The 22,573-nt window shown below is 44.5% G+C and overlaps 1 protein-coding gene across 1 annotated transcript; it reads left to right on the top strand.

Moving 5' to 3' along the window:
* The first annotated feature begins 505 nt into the window (after positions 1-505).
* Positions 506-21,877, top strand: LOC127203325 (zinc finger protein 120-like). Its single transcript, XM_051162107.1, has 2 exons — positions 506-669; positions 20,624-21,877. Exons 1-2 carry the CDS (start codon positions 506-508, stop codon positions 21,651-21,653), a joined length of 1,194 nt encoding a protein of 397 aa, XP_051018064.1. The 3' UTR covers positions 21,654-21,877.
* The last annotated feature ends 696 nt before the right edge of the window (positions 21,878-22,573 follow it).

Here is a 22,573-nt window from a genome sequence, read left to right as displayed (position 1 = left end):
TGCGCACAAAGCCCAGCAGCAGGCCCATCTAAGTCAGACCAGCTGATTGTCAAAGGTACCCAGGCAAGTCAAGGCGGAGACAATAGTTTGTTCCTAAGGGCTACAGAAGACATGTAGAAACGCAAATAGGAAAACAACACAGTCAACCACATTCCAGCTGAACCACATACACCCATCACAATGCTCATGTGAAAGTTATAGAAGAGACCCACATAACCATCTGCCATAGAAGAAGGAAGACCACAAACAAAGTGCTAAGATGAACTGTGGACACAGGAGCTCTGATGTCACCAGGCATGAAAATGCCGGAACTGAAGAAAGGTTGGAGCAGATTCTTCCCTAGGACCTCTATGGGGAGCCTGGCTGCTGACAAAGCCCAGGACACAACAAATCCATGCACTCACCCAGAGATTATGGCTCGCTGTTTAGCACCACTACGGGGATGCCCATGCAGGCAGCAGATGTGTGCTGACACCCACTCTTTTCATACATGCAGCCCCCTAGGATGCTGCAGGAGAATGTGAGAGCGAAGCAAAAAGGTTGCTATGCAAGTCTGGGTGATCACTTCCAGCTCCGAGTGTCAGCTCTGCTCTCGACTCCACCATACCTCAGGCCAACAGAGGCAGGACATTTAGCAGGGAATGATCTAGGACTCGTGCGCTGGATCTGGTGAGTCTCTGGGCTGCTGCTCATGGAGAACAGAAATGCTAGAGCTACAAATCCCTATCACTGCTGCACACACACGGCTCGATAGCCACCCACGCAGAACACACTGCCCAGATGCTGGTCTACAGCCCATGCGAGGACGCGGGCTGTGAAGGGGTCTCCACCTGCCCCAACAGTGCTCGGTGTTAGGCCCTGGTGGACACCTGCCTCCCACACACCACATATTCCTCTAGACAATAAGCCTTGCCCTGACACTTTTCTCCACCCATATGCCAATATTCCGCGTATACTACTAAGTATCAGTCATAGAGGGCCTGACACTTAGCAGTGTATGTGGAGCTTCTGTGGTGCTAGGCTTTCAAGTGGGGCCCAATAAGTAGCAGTGTATTTTGAATACAGTGACCAGGAATTTTCCAACATGGCCTGATAACTAGCAGTTACTGTGAAGTTAAGTAGGGACACCATTTATTTATTTATGAGGTATTGGGGGGCTGCTGGAACCCCTGTCTGTTGTTCCCCCATTAACAGGCAGTGTTATTCATCAGCTCCATTGGACACCCAAGCAGCTCTGTGACCACACGCCCACCTCTAGAGATCAGGTCCCTTTTGACCTCCTGTCCTACATAAACTCCTGGCTATCAGGACCTTGTTTGAAGGTTCTCCTCCTGTCATAAGTCACACAATTGCTTGGTGCTGGCCTGGGCAGGGTGCCATCCCCATACTGCTAGGCATCTATGTCTGCTGGGTGTTTTTTTCCCCAGTCACACAAAGTACTGTGTCTTGGGCTTTTGTGCTACTTACAGGGCCATGCTGGACATTAATCTCTACCGCAGTGCTGTGTTTAGGTTCACCTCACCACCAACCTGCCCTCCCACATGACGTGCTAGGTATCAGGCCAAGTGTGACACACACCCTTCACCCCAATATACACTGCTGGCCAGCAAACACTGCTATGTTTCAGGCCCTGCGAGAAGCCATGTGACTTCCATACACAATCTCCTAAGTATCTGGTCCTTATTACCCATCCCGTGCAGGTTACAGACATCTTATCGGTGTTGGGCATCAAGACATAGCTGGGATATCACCATTCTGCTGCCCACAACCCCAACATCTGGGTTGAGGATGAAGAGTCCAGAAGGATCAAAGACATACTAATGCATTCAGGACTCCAACAATGTATCCCCACCATTGTAGCCAAGCAGCATATGGGCAGGTGTCAGGTCCTGGCTGTCTTCTATAGCCAATGAGAAAGGCACAAGGCTGACCATAGCCATTGAATTGGGGGAGTTCAGAGGCATGCAGACTTTCTGGAAGTGAGTCCCCGTATTTTGCAAGATCTGTATGTGATTGCCCCTGCCCCCACTCCCACCCCCCCCCGAGAATTGATTCCAGCTCCTGACACCCCTCCTCTCTGTACTGCTCTATCTCTCAAGAATCTGGCAAGGTGTGGAACCTCACTTTCTGGGGATCTGCTCACTCTGACTGAATGATTCTCCTGTGGCATCTTTATCAGAATGCACTGCTGTTCAGACAAATTAATTCCTGATTATGGAATTCTGGATTTGATTCGAACAATTTTACAAGTTAAAATGTTAAATAGTTGATAGAGAGTTTACAGTTGGAATAAATACTTTGGTGGACCTTCAGATGCCTCGCTAGGAGACAGGCTTGAGAGACATTTGTCGCTTCAGATAAGCTTTCACTCTAGAGCTGACACCATAAATACAGGCAAGTTAGATTGAACTTCCCATGAGCCCAGAATATAATGGGGCGACCAAGCAATGTCAAAATTAAGTACAAAACATAATGTCAGAACTACAGACTGTTTCATTATAATTCCTAATATCTCGTCATCTTATGTATAAGAATGTAAGACTAGATACAGAAATGTTTATCTTAGTACTAAAACATGTAAACAGTACAAGCCCTCCCATGATATTGGTTTTGTCTGTCTCTGTGACAAATCCTTGAGACGATGAGGTAATCCTTTCTGTGACCTTTTGCTCAGGCCATGAGAGGTGTAACCAGAACAATAACGTTTGTTGGGGCCATTTGCCTCATCCATTTTCTCTCTGGAGGGTTTGTGTGTGTGAATGGTCTTGTTCTATCTCTCCTTTCTTTCTTTCTTTTTTTTTTTTAAAGCTCTTTTTTTCTTCTTTTTACTTTTTATTTATTATGTATACAGTACTCTGCTTGCATGTACTCCTGCAGGCCAGAAGAGGGCACCAGACCTCATTCCAGATGGTTGTGAGCCACCATGTGCTTGCTGGGAATTGAACTCAGGACCTTTGGAAGAGCAGGCGGTGCTCTTAACCACTGAGCCATATCTCCAGCCCCTCTCCCTCATTTCTTATTCCCCTGTAAATTCACAGATAAGTTAACCGACTCAGGGCGCACCCATCAGTAGGCCTACTGGACATCTTGGCAAAGAGGCCTATATACACATCAAAGACCCTCCCCTTATAATTTCTGGCAGTTTTTTTTTTTTTTTTTCCTAGAAGCCACATTTCGAAGCCTTTACTGCAGGGAAAAAAGGGGTTAGTTTAAGGTTAAATTTTTCTCCTCAGTGGCAGAACAGCCTGTCCTGTCTCTCTCCCCTCTTCCCATAATGGCTGCCTTTCGCAGTCTCCAACTTTAAAAGGTGAGATGTCCAGACCCGTGCGACAAATCGAACCAGAGTTCACCTGAAAGACGGAGTGGGCATTGAAAATGGGATACAGAGACGGGAGAAATATTGAGTCATGTCTGGAAATTTCTGATCAAGACTCACTTTAATGCGGACGCACACCTAAGCATGAAAATATGTAAAGAGAGAGTAAGGGCAACAGGATCTGTTCTAGTTCCACTCTCCCTAGCCCCCAGGCAGGAGCACAGTGGTCTGAGGAGCTCCCTCTAAGAACTTCCTTGATCCTCTGGGTGATTCCCAGTAGGAACTTCCCTATTTCTTTCAAAGGTAAGTAGTCCAAGAATAGCCTAGAACACAAGACCTCTTCCAGCAAAGGTCAGCAACTCAAAGGTCACAGCGTGCAGGCTAAGCATCGCATTTCTTTTTCTTTCTTTTCTTTTTTTTTTTTTTTGGTTTTTCGAGACAGGGTTTCTCTGTGTAGCCTTGGCCATCCTGGACTCACTTTGTAGACCAGGCTGGCCTCGAACTCACAGCGATCCGCCTGCCTCTGCCTCCCGAGTGCTGGGATTAAAGGTGTGCGCCACCATGCCCGCCTGAAGCATGGGATTTCTAACATGGCAGAATTTAGCAGTGCTCCCCACAAAAAAAGGTTTTGAACTGAAGTATAGAACATGAGAAAGAAATGTAAGCCAGTGACTGACGCCAAACAGAAGAAAGAGAAGTCAGTCACCACTCTGCCTCAGCACCCCCACCCTTGGGACCTGCCAAAGCTGGACTTTGCTACAGGGTAAAGTTTGAGATAAACACAAGGTAAACCCTCCCCTACAGCCAACACTGCTATTAGATAGGCAGGCATCATGTCCTCGAAGAGATCCCTTCCTGACAGCTAAAGCCCCATGCACAGAGCTAGGTGTCAGGTCCTTCTAAGTAACCCCTCACGACCAAACGCACCATACACAATCCTCCATATTTATATAAGGCACGTGTCAGATTCTGGCATTTGTCTCTTCCCTTACAACCACATAAGACTTACATGCTTAGGTGTCAGGTCGTGGTAGGTAATCTCTCTCCCAGAGCAAAACACCAGGCACACACACACACACACACACCTGCGCGCACACAACATGGGAACGTTCAAGCAATCATGTATTCATGCCTGTAGGAACCGTTACCAGTCTGTGAGATCCCACTAAATTTCTCCTATCTCCATGAGTGGAGCTTTGGGACCAAACAGGACCTGAAACCAAGCTCTGTGTCATGGGCTTGGACTGTAATTGGGTGAGAAACGTAGCAGGACCTGACTATTAGTAATTGGGCAGCAGTATAAGCCATACCAAAGGCTCTGAGGACCATGGGAAACAGGAAACCTCAGGGCAACCCTAAAACATGTCGGTGTCATCAGAAGCATGTCTCCGCCAGGATCCAGGTCCCCCTACGTTACCTGTGCACTTCTGCACATGTGCCAGGTCCTTTATAAAGGAGCTTACCCCATCCTCACTCTCTCTTCCTTGTGTCTCCCCAGAGAACACCTGTGTATACCCCTCCCAATAAAGCCTCCTACGTGGGTCTGCCACATGGTGTGATTTGTAAATCTATTACATAGCTGCGCCGCACAACTCTAACACAATTGTTTGTGTCCGGGGCAGGTACTTTAGCTATGGTGACACCTACCCTGCAGGCAAAGTCCTTCATATACATATTTGGCTTGGTGTAAGGTCCTGTTGGATGGACCCTCCCTTTCAGTGAAAGCCACACCTAAAAACTCTCAGGACATGCCTGGTATATGTCCCTTTAGTCACACACACGTGCACACACACACGCACACCCCTATGTGCTGGCTTGTGATTTTGCAGTTACGGGCAGATTACTGGACCAATCATGTGGGAGAACCAGGCCCACTGTGGGTGGATCCAGCATGTAAGTTCTTTCTGAATTGTGTAAGAAAGCAGCCTGAGGCAGCCATGGAGAGGCAGCCAGCAAACAGCTGTCCTCTCTTCTTGCTTGAATTCCTAACATAACTTCCTTAATGATGGAATTTGGACAGAACCATGGTAGCAAATAAGCTTTTCCCACTATACTGTTTTTTGTCATGATGTCTATTACCAATAGAAAGTATTAGGACAGTATCTCCATGCTGGGCTACAATCTTGGAATTTTCCTGCATATGCCTCCTCAGTACTGGGATAGAGGTATGGATTAGAACTCTATATGAATAAAGACAAGTTTTACGATCCGATAGATTTCATGGAGAAAAGAAATCAAGGCCTAGGACTAATAACATGACACAATTTACAGAAAGTTCCTCAAGCGCATGGGTTGGAGAAATTGTGGTGAGTGAGGGCAGATACAACAACAACAAAAAATGTGCCCAGCAACGTATACAGAGATAGGGGAAACTTGTAATGTGCTGAGACCCTCTCCGAGGCTACAAACAGAAGAGTAAAATCTTGAGATGGTTCATCAAGAGACAGGTGGGTATAAACAGCGATTGCAGAAGCATCAGTTTAGGAGGTTGGTCAACCACCTAGTTCAAACCCTTGGATGACGTACCCACTTCACCGAGTACAAAGTGGTTCCAGAAAGCAGGATGTATGTGAGCGCATGGCAACCAGCACACCGACACATTGTGACACACACAATCTTGATCATGAGATCAGAGGGTGCGGGGCATTATGAGCCCTGCCGCAGCACACATCCCATCGCGTCCCCGGAGCCTTGTTTGTGCAGCCAGAGGGATAACACTCCTAGGTCATGTACCATCACCTCAGCTACGTAAGATTCCAGGCGGCTTGGAAGTAGCCATCAGGCTGTTAGCTGAGCGATGTGAGGTAAACTGGGAAGGACAAGTTAAAAATTCTCTCTGCCCTCAGAATTTACTATCCCTTCCTCACCCCACTTAGAATTTACTGCCCCTACTGCCCGGGCCTGCCAGGGTTCGACTAATGTTCGGGAGGAGAATTCTTCTGTATAGTGACAGAACACAAGACACGAAGAAGGAGAGCAAGTCTTTGATCGAGCCGTCAAATTTCATTTTTCAGGTAGAAGGCTTTATAAGGCAGGGGGAAGGGAAGCATATTGTTATGGCAGCCCAGCTGCAGGCTATCTCAAGATGGGAGGAATTCCAAGCAGGTCACAACGTTCTGCCACACGGAATATTTTGCTATGTTTATCTAATCTAACTGCTAAACCACAACAGGGTGGCTCCGTCTAAATCTTATCTTTAGTCTAACTGCTGAACCACGACAGAGTCAGCTGGTTTCTGGTAAATGAGATTGCTGGAGAAACAGGAACCTAGGCTCTGACAAGATGGCTGAACATTGGCCATATGGCCTGTCCCCAACACCCTACCTCACCCCACACCCCACTCAGAATTTACTGGCCCTACCTTACCCTACTCAGAATTTACTCCCTCACTCACCCATTGTTAGACTATTACTCGTTAATTAACCTTTGCAGTTAACTTCCGCTTCTGTACATGGTATAGTCATCCCCGACTTTGGCAGAACGAGGTCTTCCAACTCTTCTGAGCTTGGTGGACCCCGGTGCGCGTTGGCTCAATAAAATTCCTTTGCTTTTGCATCGACTCTGGACTCTGGCTCTCATTCGGGCTCCCGGGGATAGACTCAGGCAATCAGTCGAACACTGTCTCTTCTCTAAAGCAGCATCACGTGTCTCCACAACTTAGCTCAAGCAGAACAAAGATGAGCCCCGCACAACCAGCCCTTTGTGTTGACTGCAGGGGTTTTATATCCTTCATCGAGAAGAGGCTCCTGTATGTTTAACAGTCTTGATTTCCCTAGTGATCTGTGGGTGTGACAACCTTTGTGCCCCTAACAACCTCATTGGACTGAACCACTACCGTATTCTTTAACTTTCCAATTGTAGTCAGCCATTGTTTGAGTACCTGGACCGCAGCCTGTGAAACATTCTAATAAGTCCGCTTTCTACATACATATAGAGACTCATTCTATCCGTTCTGTTCATCTAAAGACCTTGACTAATGCAGCTGTTTCTTTCGTTTCCCACTTTCCCACTGAGGCAGATGTGCTGGCTAACAACAGCGCTCGACAGTGTTTTGTCATCAGTTTCCTGCTTTTCTCTCAGGGTTATCTCCTACCTACCAGGTGAAAAGCAGCTGGCAGTTTACCTGAACCCAGCATGAAGCCACAAAACGATAATCTTATTTCCTAAAAATCCCTTTTTAGTTGTGAATATTCTGGGCACCTTTTTACTTTGTGGGGGCAGATTGATAGCGCCACTGCAAGTTGAGCAACGGGGCTCTGCGTGTTATCCGCCCTGATTTCTGGAGCCCTGAGGGAAGCTCTCATCTGGCAAGCTCCAAAATAACAGCCAGGTGCGCGCAGTCTGGGCCCATAAAGGGGGTGGGGAGCAGGAGGATGAGCAGTAGGAGCCAGCATGTTGGGTCCTTCCCGGGGCTAAGGAGGAAGACAGATGGATAAGCGATTGGAGGACCCGCACAAGTGCTGCTGAAATGCAAATCTCTGTATATTTGCAAACCGTCTGGCCCCGGGATTGAAAACTTGGGCCAGGAGCCACTTTGCGGCGTCCCCCTCAGTTTACTCTAAGCAATGTGCTCTTGTCGCCTAAGACTCATTGGCCAATCAGGGCCTCCAGGCCGACCTGCCAGTCAGACAACGAAGCGGGTTCTTCCCGCTGCTGTGCTCCAGGATCAGCTCTGTAGCTGAGCAGGCTGGAATGGTTGGTTCTGTGTGATGAGCTCTGAGCGCTGCTGCTGGGTGCTGTGAGAGGAGCTGGGGCAAGCTTTTCCACATGGTGAGCACAGGAGCACTACACACAAATGGGAGGAGCTGTCGGCTGAGCCGCGGGAGCTGGAGTGGTGGCTCCTCCCGGGGGCTGGATGGGAGATCAGGCGGGTAGGCAAGCGGAGGACAGGCACAAACGCTACTGAGATGCAAATCTCTGCAGTTCTGGAAAAGGTCTGGCCCTGGACCCTGGACTCGAAGTCTGGGCCAGGAAACACTATGCTGTGTCCCTTTTGTACATTCCAACCCTAAGGGAGGTGTTCATGTCACTCAAGATTCACTGGCCAATCAGGGCTTTCAGGCGGACCTGCCGGTCAGAAGAGGAGGAGGGTTCTTCCGGATGCCGTGCTTTAGGTTCCCCGATTTAGCTGATGTGGCTTGGATCTTTCCGTGTCCTGTGCTCTGAGCAGTGCTGCTGGATGCTGCGACGGGAGCTCAGGCAAGCTCCGAAGTCAGGAGATGGTGAGGCAGGGTCAAGGCCCGCAACGGGGAGGAGCAGGCGGCTACACCACTTGTGTGGTAGGTCCTCTCTGGGGCTGGATGGTGAGTGGCGCCCAGGTGTGACCACCTGTAAGGTCCGCTGTGGACCAGTAGTGGCCTCTGATTAACTTCACAATGGGGGCTGCATCTGTGCAAACCATTTCGAGCAGGGGCTTGTGTGTAAGAACATCCTTGGCAGGATGTCAAACTGGAAGGGCCATAGTTTTTCTAGCGTCTTCTACAAGTTCTGCTCTTAGCATTTAACATTTCGGGGTAAAATTCATTTGGAAGTCAATTTGTGGAGGTTGTAAAAGGCATCTAATGTGTTGGGTGGGACTTCAGTATTAAACTGTGATGTAGAAAAGTAGAATTGATGGCAGAAAGGATTGGCCAATGCTTAGATTATAGTAAGAGGCACCAAGTAGAATTTAGCTGAGGGAGGACTGCCTCTCAAACACCCCACAGATAAATAGTATGCTAACCAGGCCTCTTAGAGGTGCTATCATGCACATGTTTGCTCACCAGAATTGTCCAGAAATCTGGCTCCAAAATATGATAAAGGTGCCGGGCATGGTGGCACATGCCTGTAATCCCAGTACTCGGGAGGCAGAGGCAGATGGATCGCTGTGAGTTCGAGGCCAGCCTGGTCTACAAAGTGAGCCCAGAACAGCCAAGGCTACACAGAGAGACCCTGTCTCGAAAAACAAAAACAAAACAAAACAAAAAAAATGATAAAGGAGACAGCACGTATGTACAACAAGCCACTACTTCCATCCCCATTTCTCTCTCTCTGTCTCTCTGTCTCTGTCTCTCTCTCTCTCTCTCTCACACACACACACACACACACACACACACACACACACGCACGCACACACACTCACCACAATCCAAGCTTCTAACAAGCTACTCAGTGGGGCATGACAAGTTCACAACCAACATCAAGGCCTGGTGTTCCTTAAAGCTCCAGTTTTCTTTTTTCTTTCTTTCTTTCTTTCTTTTTTTTTTTTTCATGACAGGGTTTCTCTGTGTAGCCTTGGCTGTCCTGGACTCGCTTTGTAGACCAGACTGGCCTCGAACTCACAGTGATCCGCCTGCCTCTGCCTCCCGAGTGCCGGGATTAAAGGCGTGCGCCACCACGCCCGGCCTGCTCCAGTTTTCTTCTTGAGAAAAGCATAGTTTTTGCCACATAGGCAAGACTACACCAGGCGACAATTCTCTGACAAGGAAAAAGACTGTTGTGTTGAGAGCTGGCCTGATCTAGCAGGGCTTTCTATGAGGCCCTCCTGTGTGGAGAATGACAGAGCTCCTTCTCAAACCCAGGAGCATGCTTGGGAGAGCCAGTAACATCCTGGAGACTAGGACTTGGGAGCTGTCCCTAAGGCCCCTATGCACTGGGAATAGAGCTCCTTTTCTAAAGGCAGGAACATGCTTGGGAGAGTTGGGACTGGTCTAGAACGAGGGCCTTTGGGGAGGGGTTGCTTCAGCTCCTGAGAACCCAACTCATTCTCTCACATGGGGCTGTGGCTATCAGTCCCAAGCCCACTGTGGCTTGGTCAGTAATGTTTTTAGGTACCCTGTGTTCCCCTGCACAGCACTGTTTTATTATACTCCTGAGTTAGTCCCATTGTGTAGTGGTTTCTGCTGGTGTCGTAGAAGTCTCCCATTTTTCCCATTGTTTTCCCTGTAAGTACTATACACGATGCTGTTGTTCAGAGGCTTGGTTGGCATAAGACGTAGCTGTGGAAGACCTCCCGCCCGGCTTTTCTACTTTCTACCTTCTACTTTCCTATCGTCTGATCTTCTGACACCTTCAAGTCAGGACCCTGTCACTGAAGAGTGACCTGCTGTTCTCAGAGCGCTGAGGTACTTAAGAAACAATTCACGTCTGGGGACTGGAGAGATGGCTCAGAGGGCATGAGCACTGATTGCTCTTCCAGGAGTCATGAGTTCAATTCCCAGCAACCACATGGTGGCTCACAACCATCTATAATGTGATCTGATGCCCTCTTCTGGAGTGAAGGGGTACATCAGGCAGAGTACTTGTATATGTAATAGTAATTAATAAATATTAAAAAAGAAAGAAAGAAAGAATTCACCGGACCTGGTGGCGCATGCCTTTAATCCCTTTAATCCCAACACTCGGGAGGCAGAGGCAGGCAGATCGCTGTGAGTCCGAGGCCAGCCTGGTCTACAAAGCGAGTCTAGGACAGCCAAGACTACACAGAGGGACCATGTCTCGAAAAACCAAACAAAACAAAACCAAAAAATAATAATTCTGGTCTGGGAAGAGTTTGCTGTGTAAATCTCCCATTGGTCTAAGTGGCTAGACTTGCAGTCTCCAGTTCCCATTAAGTGTTTCAAACCATAACCTGCGGCTTGAACCTAAAAGGGACTAAAGGCTGACAGCATGTGTGGAATGTGAAATATGTCTTCAGATGGCGCTTCTTAATTGTGTGGGGAGTGATTTCTCCTTGAGGAGGCATAGCGCTTCCAGAACAGCTGTATCTTCAGCCTTTCAGAAAAATGTGTCCAAGACAAGTTGTTTTGACTGTCTACTTAGACCTGGTCTGATGCTCCCCAGGGCAATGACCTTGGGTTCCTATTGATGAAAATTTCTAAATTATTTTTTTTTTGTTTGTTTTTGTTTTGTTTTGTTTTCTGAGATAGGGTTTCTCTGTGTAACCTTGGCAGTCCTGGACTTGAACTCAGAGATCTGCCTGCCTCTGCGTCCTGAGTGTTGGGATTAAAGGTGTGTGCCACCCATGCCGGGCTTCTAAATTCTTTAGTTAAGGAGCTGTACCCAAACCAGTTTTAAAGTAACCCATTTGAGGCAGGTAGTGAACTTTTCATTATACTAACAGGGAAATGATTTGCTTGTGGAGTGTGGCTTCTGCCTTCAGGCCAGAGTAGGAGGAACAGCATAGTGTGTACTCTGCCGGGCGAAACAGCAGAGCTAATAGCTGGATCGCAGGTTAAGGGAGTCAGCTGCAGTGGTCACCCTTATGAGGAAGGACCTTCCTGAGGCAGTGTAAGTGATTTTATAGTTTGCCAGCATGTATTAATCCATGCATGCGAATAAAATCAGACCAGATTGGTGGGTGTACACTTTGGGTGGGTTAACTTGAGTCGGTGCATATCGAATTTTCAATTAAGGAGTGTCCTGTGTAGATATGTGCAATCTAGTCCCATGCTCATGGCAATAATGATAATTTGGTCTGTGGTACCCAATAATGTGGTAGCTATGTGGAGAGGCTCCCTCGTGTTCTGGCCCATGTGGCATATGATTGAGCTGGGGTGTCTGCCCAAGTGGGGACTGGGACACAGAGATGAGGTGGGAAAGAGACCGCGGCAGTTGGGGATCATCTGTGATGTCTGCAGGAGGTGTGGAAAGGCGAAGAAGAAGCTTCTGCTGAGACTTTGTTCCAGTTCTGAAGGCAACTGTGATAACTGGGTCTGAGGTAACAGATAGCAGGGTATGGCTTTGGACTGACTGCCTACTCCTCTGGCTGTCATGGCCTGTGGTTGAGCAGGTGGTATCTATCCGTAGTTGGGGGCTCAGGCACAGAGAATGGGCAGGAAGAGGACGGCAGATGGGGATGATGTGTGGTACCTACAGGAGGTGTGGGTAAAGCGAAGATAAGCTACAGCACTAGTGGCAAGGTGAGTACTGGGGCTCAGGAAACAGTGGGGAAAGTCGGGAGGCATCCTACCTGGTCACATCCCCAGTGTCTTAATAATGAGTTCTTAGGGATTATTTCTTTACTTCTATATTTATGTAAGATTTTGTTGTTGTTAATCTGGAAGACTTTGTTTATGGATTAAAAAGTTCTGTGCACTGCGCAGGTCACTCAGAAAATATTCTTTTGGTGGTGGTGGTGGTTGAGAGTTGACCTTTTTGGAGCTGGGTTCAGATACCAATACCCAACTCAAGTCGAGAGGTTCATAACCATCTGCTACTCCAGATGGAAGGGATCCTTCATCCTCCTCTCTGGTACAGTAACGGAAGACATCCTCTTGCTCACAGACGTACATGCACATAAAAATGGTGATAGGCTTGTGCAATTAGTGCAAGACAAGCTATTTAGGTGTATAATACAAACCATACGCTGTTTCTCTTTCTAAAATTTATTTTATTTTATTTTATTCACTATATATCCTTGTCACAGCCCTGTCCTTCCTTTCCTCCTGGTCCAACCCTCCCTGCCTCTCCCCCTACAGCCTCCTCTATTCCTCAGAAAAGGGGAGCTCCCTTCCCATGCACCCCAGCTCATCAAGTCCCATCAGGATGTTGCCTGTCCGCTTTCTCTATGGCCTGGCAAGGCAGTCCCATCATGGCGGAAGTGATCAAAAAGCTGGCATCAGAGTCCATGTCAGAGACAGGCCCTGCTCCCCTTACTAGAGGACCCACATGAAGCCTGAGCTGCCCATTGACGACATCTCTGTAGTGAGCCTAGGTCCAGGTCATACATGGTCCTTGGTTGGTGCATGAGTCTCAGCAAGCCCCTCTGGGCCGTGATTAGTTGGTTGTATTGGTCTTCTTGTGGAGCTCCTGTCACCTCCAGGTCCTGTTTTCCTTCCCATCACTTTTCCCCAAGACTCTCTATGCTTTGCCCAGTGTTTGGCTGTGAGTCTCAGCATCTTTGCAAATCGTTGCTAGGTGGAGACTCTCAGAGGACAACTCTGCTAGGTTCGTTTTTGTAAGCATAACAGAGTACCATTAATGCTGTCAGGAGTTGGCTCTCTCCCATGGGGTGGTGGGTCTTGGATTGGTCTAGGCATTGGTTGGACAGTCCCTCAATCTCTGCTCCATCTTTATTCCTGCACGTCTTGTAAGCAGGGTCAATTTCGGGTCAAAGATTTTTGTGGGTGAGTTGGTGTTTCCCTCCCTCTACCAGGAGTCTTGTCTAGTTAGAAGATGTCCTCTTCAGTCACTATGGTGCCTCCTCCTAGGAGTCTCTGCTAGAGTTCCCTCATAGCTTCCCAGGAGCCTACCCTGACTTAGGTCTCCAGCTTGTCACAGAGAAGATGCCCCTGCCCACAGTTTCTCTTTTCTCTGGAGGCCTTCTGTCCTCCTGACTCCACGCTCCCCAGGTCACGTCTCAGCCCTCCCATCTCTATGCGCCCCCTCTGCTACCTCGTTCCCTCTCGTCAACCTTCTGTCTTTTCTATTTCCCTTTCCGGGTGATATTTGAGCATCCTCCCATGGGTCCTCCATGCCACTTACCTTCTGTGTGTCTGTGCATTGCAGGAGGTTTGTCCTGTATGAGATGGATAAAGTTTGCTCATAAATGAGTACATACCATGTTTGCCTTTCTGGTTCTAGGTTACCTCACTCAGGGTAGTCTTTTCTAGTTCCATCCATTAGCCTGCAATTTTCACTATGTCTTTGTTTTATATAGCTGAGTAGTTTTCCAGTATATAAATGTACCACAGTTTCTTTATCCATTCTTCAGTTTCCAGAACAGCCTAGATGCCCCTCCTAGATGGCTCTTATGAATAAAGCTGCTATGAACATAGTTGAGCAGGTGTCCTTGTTGTATGGTGGAGCATCTTTTGGGTATAGTCAGGAGTGGGGTAGCTGGGTCTTGAGGTAAACTAGTCCTGATTTTGTGAGAAAGCACCAGATTGATTTCCAGCATGCGCTGTCACTTGAGTTTTTGATCTCAGCTGTTCTGACTGGTCTAAGATTGAATCTCAGAGTCATTTTGATTTGCATTCCCCTGATGACTAAGGATGGTGAGCATTTCTTTATGTGCTTCCCAGTCATTCCAGATTCCTCTGTTGAGAATTCTCTGTTTAGCCCTATTTCTCATTTTTAAACTAGGTTATGTTGTTTGGTGGTATTTAATGTTTTGAGTTCTTTATATATTTTGGATATTAGCCCTTTGTCAGATATAGGATTGGTGAAGATCTTTTCCCAATATTAAGACTGATGTCTCATTCTATTGACAGTGTGCTTTGCCTTAGAGAAGTTTTTCAGTTTCAAGAGGTCTCATGTATTAATTGTTGATCTTAGGGCCTGAGCTGTTGGTGTTCTGGTCAGGAAGTAGTCTCCTGTGCCAATGAGTTCAAGGCTCTTCCCCACTTTCTTTTCTAATGCATTTAGTGTATTTGGTGCTATGTTTAGATTTTTGATTGACTTGGACTTCAGTTTTATGCAGGGTGAAAAATATGGATGTATTTGAATTTTTCTACATGTAGACATTAAGTTAGACCAGCACCGTTTGTTAAAGATGCTTTCTCTTTTCAATTACATGGTTTTGGCTCCATTGTCAAAAAACAACTACCTGTAGGTCTGTGCATTTATTTCCAGGCCTTCAGTTGGATTCCATTGATCAACCAGCCTATTTCTATGCCTGTACTGTGCCGGGTTTTATTACTGTTGTTCTGTAGGATAGCTTCAAGTCAAGGATTGAGATACCTCCAGAATTCTTTTGTTGTATAGGACTGTTTTAGCTAGTTTGTGTTTTGTTTGTTTTGTTTTTCTATATGAAGTTTAAAATTGTTCTTTCAAGTTCTGTAAAGAATTTTGTTGGTGTTTTGATGGTATTGCTTTTGGTAAAATGGCTATTTTTAATATGCTAGTCTTACCAATCCATGGCCATGGGAGATCTTTCCATATTCTGATATCTTTCTCACTTTCTCCAGAAACTTGAAGTTTTTGTCATACAGATCTTTGACTTACTTGGTCAGAGTTACTCCAAGACACTTTACACTGTGTGTGGCTGTTGTGTGAAGGGTATAGCTTCCCTTTTTTCTTTCTGAGTCCCTTTGTCTTTTGAATACAGGAGGACTACTGATTTCTTTGAATCAATTTTGTGTCCATCCACTTTGTTGAAGGTGTTTATCAGCTGTAGGAGTTTTCTGGTGGAATTTTGGGGGTCACTAATGTAAACTGGCATATCATCTGCCAATTCCGATATTTGACTTTTTTCCTTTACAATTTGCAAACCTTTGATCGACTCAGGTTGTTTTATTGCTCCAGCTAGAACTTTAGGTACTATATTGAAGAGACATATCTGGTCCCTGATTTTAGTGGGATTGCTCTGAGTTTCTTTCCATTTAATTTGATGTCGGCCATCTGCTTGCCTTCATAATGGGCCTTATATCCCTGATCTCTCCAAGACTTTCATAATGAAGGAGTATTGGATTTTGTCAAAGGGTTTTTCTACATCTCATAAAATGATTATGTGATTTTTTTTCTGTTAGTTTGTTTATATGGTGGATTGCATTGATGGTTTTTCATGTGTGTTTAACCATCCCTGCACCCCTGGGATGAGGCCTCCTTGATCATGATAATGATATATTTGATGTGTTCTTGGGTTCAGTTTACAAGTATTTCATTATTTTTTTTTTTTTTATCAATGTTCATAAGGGAAATTGGTTGAATTTCTCTTTCTTTGTTGAGTCTTTGTGTGGTTTAGCTATCATGGTGACTGGCTTCATAGACTGTGTTTGGCAATGTTCCTTATGGAATAGTTTGAGGGGTATTGGTATTAGCTCTTCTTTGAATGTCTCGTAGAATTCTGTGCTAAAACTATCTGTCCCTGGGCTTTTTTTCTTGGGAGACTTTTGATGACTGTTTCTATTTCCTTACGGCTTATAGGATTGTTTAAACTGTGTACTGATCTTGATTTAACTTTGGCAAGTGAAATTTATCATGAAAATATTCCATTTCCTTTATATTTTCCAATTTTGTGGAATGCACGTTTGTGATTTTCTAAAATTTCCTTTGAGTCTGTTGTTTTTCTTCACATCCTAATACAATTTTTATTATTGGCAAAGCAGAGAGCCAGAGTGCATAGGGTGAGTGATAGCCAGTGAATTTTTCTGATTTTGATTTTTAATATAATCCTGTAGTTCTTGTTTAAAGGACTGTTATCTTTATATGTCTGGGGTTTTCCCCCATTTTTAAATAATAGGTATATTTTATATTTTACAGTTTATTAATTATAATCTCATTATTGTTTTCCTGGAAAATGATACACATTTAGTAGTTTTTATCCTTTGAAAATTTAATATATTATGTTTGGGTTTCTTGAGTTTTTGTTAGTTTGGGTACTTTCTATATAGAAAGTTTTAGTTTCCTCTTTTTGGTCCAAAGGACTTGTCTCTTCTCATTTCTTGGCAAATATGTGTTTTCTGATTTCTTCATCAGAATGGTTGAAGGCTATGTCAGTGAGAGACTGTGTTGATTGATGATTGATGTGGGAAGGCTCTTCCACTGAGGGTGGCAGAATCCCTAAGCAAGTGGTCCTCGGCTGGATAGGAGAGCTAGCTGAGCCCGAGACAGTGACTAAACAAGAGAGCAAGCCAGGAAACAATGATTGTCCATGGTGTTTGCCTTCATTGTTTCACTTGAGTTTCTGTCCCAAGCTTCCAGAATGATGGACTGTGATCGACAGAACCATCCAGAAAAACCCGCTCATTGCCTGAGATGCTTTTGGTTAGAGGATTCAATCACCGCAGCAGAGTAGCAAGTTAAAACAAAAATGATAATACAAAAAGTGATTTAGCTGCTGGGCACAACATTCTCCTTGGGAGGAATGTGGAAGACATAATGGCTTGAGATTGCAAAAGGCATTTAAAAAACTGTAGACGAGTTTTACAGGCTGTTCTTTTTCGATCTGAGAGATGGGAGTGTTGAGAGTAATGCAGATAGAGGAAGTTGAGGTCATAGGATTTTGATGGAAAATAGACTCCATGAAAAATTTAGCTAGAGGTCATTTGTGTGATATTTTGGTTCCAGATCTTTCTTTTTCTGCTTGTGCCCTGAGAAATTGAGAAGAACTATAAAATAATGGGCTGATTTCTTAGATGGAATATTGTATTGATTGGATGGTTATTATTAGTGACTCATTGAGGACTACTGTGAGAAAAAGTAACAAGTGGGGTAGAAATAAATGCAAAGTCTCTGGTTGAAAAAAAAAACCCAGCACTAGCTGGGCAGTGGTGGCGCATGCCTTTAATCCCAGTATTCAGGAGGCAGAGGCAGGCAGATCTCTGAGTTTGAGGCCAGCCTGGTCTAGAAAGTGAGTCCAGGACAGCCAGGACTATAACAGAACCCTTATCTTGGAAAAACAAACAAAAAAAAGCAGCATTGGGTAGTTTCAGATGGCTGTCAAAGAAGGCATCTTAAGGGTAACATCCCCTCCTGCTAAACTTTCAATTAATGGAAGGAGTTGGCTAACAGATTTCTAGTCCCATGAAGGAAGTTCATATGAAACCTAGTGCAACTGTGGTCCAAGTATGGCAGGGTCCAGCCCTTAGAAGCCAGACTTGACAATATCACCCATTTTGTGCTAGTTCTGGAAACAAGAAAGATGCCAAACTTAAGGTCATGGATTCTTCCTCAAGTGGTTTCAGTTCAGCCCTGTTCCAGCCATCTTTGTTTGGTGGAGTCGAAGCCCCAGTGAGGATATTGTGAGAGTTCACTCCTTGAAGCTCTGAGGATGAAGCCTGAGCTGCATTTTGAGGATATAGGATGTTGAGACACCTAAGGTATGAGAAATTTGTCCCGGAGAGATGCGTATACAGAGTAGACGTAACTACGCTGAGAGTTGTCTGAGAAGTTGCAGGGATAGGGCCATCTTTGAAACTGCAGCTCTATGTGTTTAAGACACAGCTACAGGATTTGGTGTTTTCCCTGTTGGGTTTCATGCTTTGTTCCAATCTCTCCTCACTATGGACACATTCCTCTCTTTTGAAACGGGAAGGGGTATTCTATGCCACTGCACGTTGGAGAGATATAACTTGTTTTCTGATTCTACAAGATAGGGCATTCAGAAGATTGATTCTCTTGAATGTCAGAAAAGACTTTGGACATTTGAACAGTGTACAGGCTCTTGCCCACTATTAGGATCATTAACGCTAGACTAAGTACATTTTCATCATTGGATGACCAGGCTTGCATCCACCTCAATGAGATACACCTGCCTCTGCCTCCTAATTGCTAGGATTAAAGACATGAGCAGATACACCTATCTTGCCCATCATTTTTGAAGTTGGTAGTTTTTCATATAATTTTTCTGGTTTGTGCTCAGTACTGTTGATCTCTCTGCTTGCCCCCTCCCAACCCCTCGCACCACTCTTAACTGGTGTTTCTCTTGCAAAGCTATATCCTATTCAAAGGTTGCAGCAGTGACAGAGATGAACCTCATTATTCAGTTTCTTTCTAAAATGACCTGATGATTAAATGATAACTTCCATGTCAGATAATAAGTAGCAGAAGCACCAGAGTTATATGTCAATGAAGTATGTATTTGCAGTGTTGTCAGTATCAAGCTTTTTGTTGTACACATATATGGGATATTTTAGGATTCATTGACCTACGATGATGTGCATGTGAGCTTCACTCAGGAAGAGTGGGCTTTGCTGGATCCTTCCCAGAAGAGACTCTACAGAGATGTGATGCTGGAGACCTACAGGAACCTCACTGCTATAGGTAAGACACTGAATTTTCTTTCACTTTTTAAAATAAGGGAACAACTGTTTCTTTGTTATTGATGCTTTTCTATAATTTCTATTGAGAATAAGGAAGAATGATATGAATAAATCAGGCAAGATTGTAAGGTTCACTTAATATAGAAAGTTAAATTTTGTCTAACTTCCAATAATACATCACACATTTTTTTGGTGTTATATTTTAGGCTGCAATTTGGAAGACCAACATATTGAAGAACATTGTAAAAGTTCTAGAAAGCATGGAAGGTAATTTACATGTGCAAACTGGTATGAATATGCCTCTGAAGAAACGTTAAGGTATCCTGGAAGTTTGAAAGAAAAGCAACAGTCTAAAAGAGCTTTCAGATTATCGGTGATTATTAATTCTCACAAAAGCATGTACCTCAATGTCAACTGTCTGATTTCTGTTTGTAATACATTGCTCTAAATAAAGAAGACAAGGAAACAATGCTTAGCAGATATCATCATTTGAATCATAGCCCCATAAGAACTAGGCTGTAGAACTGCCAATCTGTTTCGTTTCACACTAGTTAGATATTGCAAAAGACACAGAATAGCAATAAGTCTATCTCTAAAGCCTTCTTTGTCTTTTCTTTATTTTTTTTTCTTTTCTATTTCTTTTGATTTTTCGAGACAGGGTTTCTCTGTGTAACCTTGGCTGTTCTAGACTTGCTTTCTATACCATGCTGGCCTTGAACTCAGAGATCCACCTGTCTCTGCTTCCCCAGGGCTGGGATTAAAGGCGTGCACCACCACCGCCCAGCATCTAGAGCCCTCAAATAAGCAAATAGTCCACAGTAAAGCTGGTGTTACTCATATATTGTAGTGATGTTGCTGAGTTTCTTGATAGGACAGTTTATGAGAGTCAAGAAGGTTGTTGTAGAGAAACCTCAGTCCCTTTACCACATGTGTGTGAGGAACAAACATTTAAACCATGTGAAGGTGATGTGCAGCCCTTTCATTCGTTATACTTTTAAAAATAGTAATAGCATATGTCCCAGAGATGCAAGCCACGTGAGCATAGGGATAGTGAAAGAAGCCACAGACCTACCTACCTCCCCCCCTTTTCTCTTTCTCCCTCCCCCCTCTGCCTGAACAATTAAAAAACATGTAGGAGTGCCCACTTTGATTAGACTTTTTGAATGTGATACCAGTTTATAGTTATTTGGTTTTCCAACTTTATTGGGAACATCCACAAAATTATATTTAAATCCCCACGACTACTAGGAATATGAACATTCTCCTGTTTGTCCTGGTTCACTTTTCAAATGTAGTATGACCCATGCTAGAGGAAAATTTATGAATGCAATCAAGGTAGAAAGGTCTGGGCTCTTCCAGTTTTCTTTAAAAATGTAGAAGTTCTAATATAGAAGAAAAGGATGCCATCAATGTGAGCCAAGTAATAAATGTTCTGTTATCGTCAAAGATGCAAAAGAACCCAGAATGAAGAGGAGCACCATGAATATAAACACAGTGACAAATCTTTAAGATCTGATTCTTCTTTACCGTAAGACCAGGTTATAAAACTAATCCACACAGATGCAGGGATTCGTGGGTGTGGTGAATGTTGTGATGCTCTCAGACGTGCCAATTATTTTTGCAGGCATGAAAGACGTCATCCCGGCAGGAAGCCACCTGAATATACTCAAGATGGTAAATCCTTTGGATATCAGAATCATCCTCTAAGGCATGAAAGAATACGTACTGGAGAGAAACCCCGTGAAGATATTCAATATGGTGAAACCTTTGCATATCGCGACAGCCTTCGAATACATAAAAGAACACAGGCTGGAGGAAAACCCTATGAGTGCAACCAGTGTGGTAAAGCCTTTTCACGAAGCAGTCAACTCTCAAGACATGAAAGAATACATACTGGAGAGAAACCATACAAATGTAATCATTGCGATAAAGCCTTTTCACAGCACGGCAGTCTCCAAATACATGAAAGAACACATACCGGAGAGAAGCCCTATGTATGTAATCAATGTGGCGTAGCTTTTATATGTAACAGTAGTCTCCAAGCACATAAAGAGAAGCATGCTGGAGAGAAAGCCTATGTATGTAGTCAATGTGGTAAGGCCTTTGCGTGTCGCAGTACTCTCCTATGTCATAAAAGAACACACACTGGAGAGAAGCCCTTTGAATGTAATCAATGTGGTAAGGCCTTTGCGTGTCGCAGTGCTCTTTTATGTCATAAAAGAACACACACTGGAGAGAAACCCTATGAATGTAATCACTGTGGTAAGGCCTTTGCACATCACAGTCATCTTCACATGCATAAAAGAACCCATACTGGAGAGAGACCTTATAAATGTAATCAATGTGGCAAAGCCTATACACGTAACAGTCATCTCAAAGTACATAAACGTACACATACTGGAGAGAAACCCTTTGAATGTAATCAGTGTGGTAAAGCCTTTGCATATAACAATAATTTCCATGTACATAAACGTACACATACTGGAGAGAAGCCCTTTGAATGTAATCAATGTGGTAAAGCCTTTGCAAATAACAATAATTTCCATGCACATAAACGTACACATACTGGAGAGAAGCCCTTTGAATGTATCCAATGTGGTAAAACCTTTGCATGTCAGAGTTATCTTCGAAAGCATGAAAGAATTCATCCTTGAGAGAAACCCTATAAATGTATTCAATATGCTGAAGCATTTTCACATTTCTAGAGTCTTCTCTGTCAGGAAGGAATTCATACTGGAGAGAAACCTTGTGGATGTATTTAATATGGTGAAGCCTTTGCACTTTCCTGTAGTCTTCATCATCATGAAAGTATTTATAGTGGAGAGAAATTCCATGTAAGCGATGTGGTAAAGCCTTGTGTTATGGGTTCTGCTGAGATCCAGCACCACTCAAGTACCACATTAATGCAAATGACAAACATTTATTGTAATCAAGTTGCTGCTGCTTGTTCAGGGTGATGGAACATAGTAGGAAGCTGAACTGTGGCACCTTGACCCACTCCGCAGCCCCCCACATCTTCATACCGTGACTCTTGAGCCAGAATAGATAGCTTTTAAGCTTGAAAACCTCGAACAACTATGCCAAGTTACAGCCACATTTTCCAGCAGTCAGGATTTAGGAGCAGGGGCGTTCCCTATGTAGTTGCTCTGTGTCAGCTGGTACAGGATGTAGGTTTTAGAGTCTAACCAATCTTATCAATACGTTCTTTTGTGATTAGGAACAGGATTATGTTTTGAGGAACAAAAGATAAATACGAGAAGTCCTGATTAGGAACAGTCATGTTTTGAGTAACAAAGGATGAATAATGGAAACTTGTCAGGTATTCAAAACTCTCCAACTCCTGTAGTGCCTGGGAACTTGAGCTCAGTTTTACCCCGTGACTAACAGGAGGCAGATAAGAAGTATTTAGGGCAAGTTTCTCTTGCTTGTTCCCAACATTTGCATATCACAGTCATCTTCAAATACATAAAAGAACAGATCGTGTAGAGAAGCTATGAATAAACATAGTAGTGTGTAGTAGTGGTCTTCAAAATTATGAGAAAATGTCATATACTGCAGAGAAGCCCCATAAAGT

This window comes from Acomys russatus, chromosome 19, assembly GCF_903995435.1.
Source record: "Acomys russatus chromosome 19, mAcoRus1.1, whole genome shotgun sequence".
Taxonomy (NCBI): domain Eukaryota; kingdom Metazoa; phylum Chordata; class Mammalia; order Rodentia; family Muridae; genus Acomys; species Acomys russatus.
The sequence above is the reverse complement of the archived record's forward strand: the minus strand, read 5'-3'. Positions and strand labels throughout refer to the sequence as shown.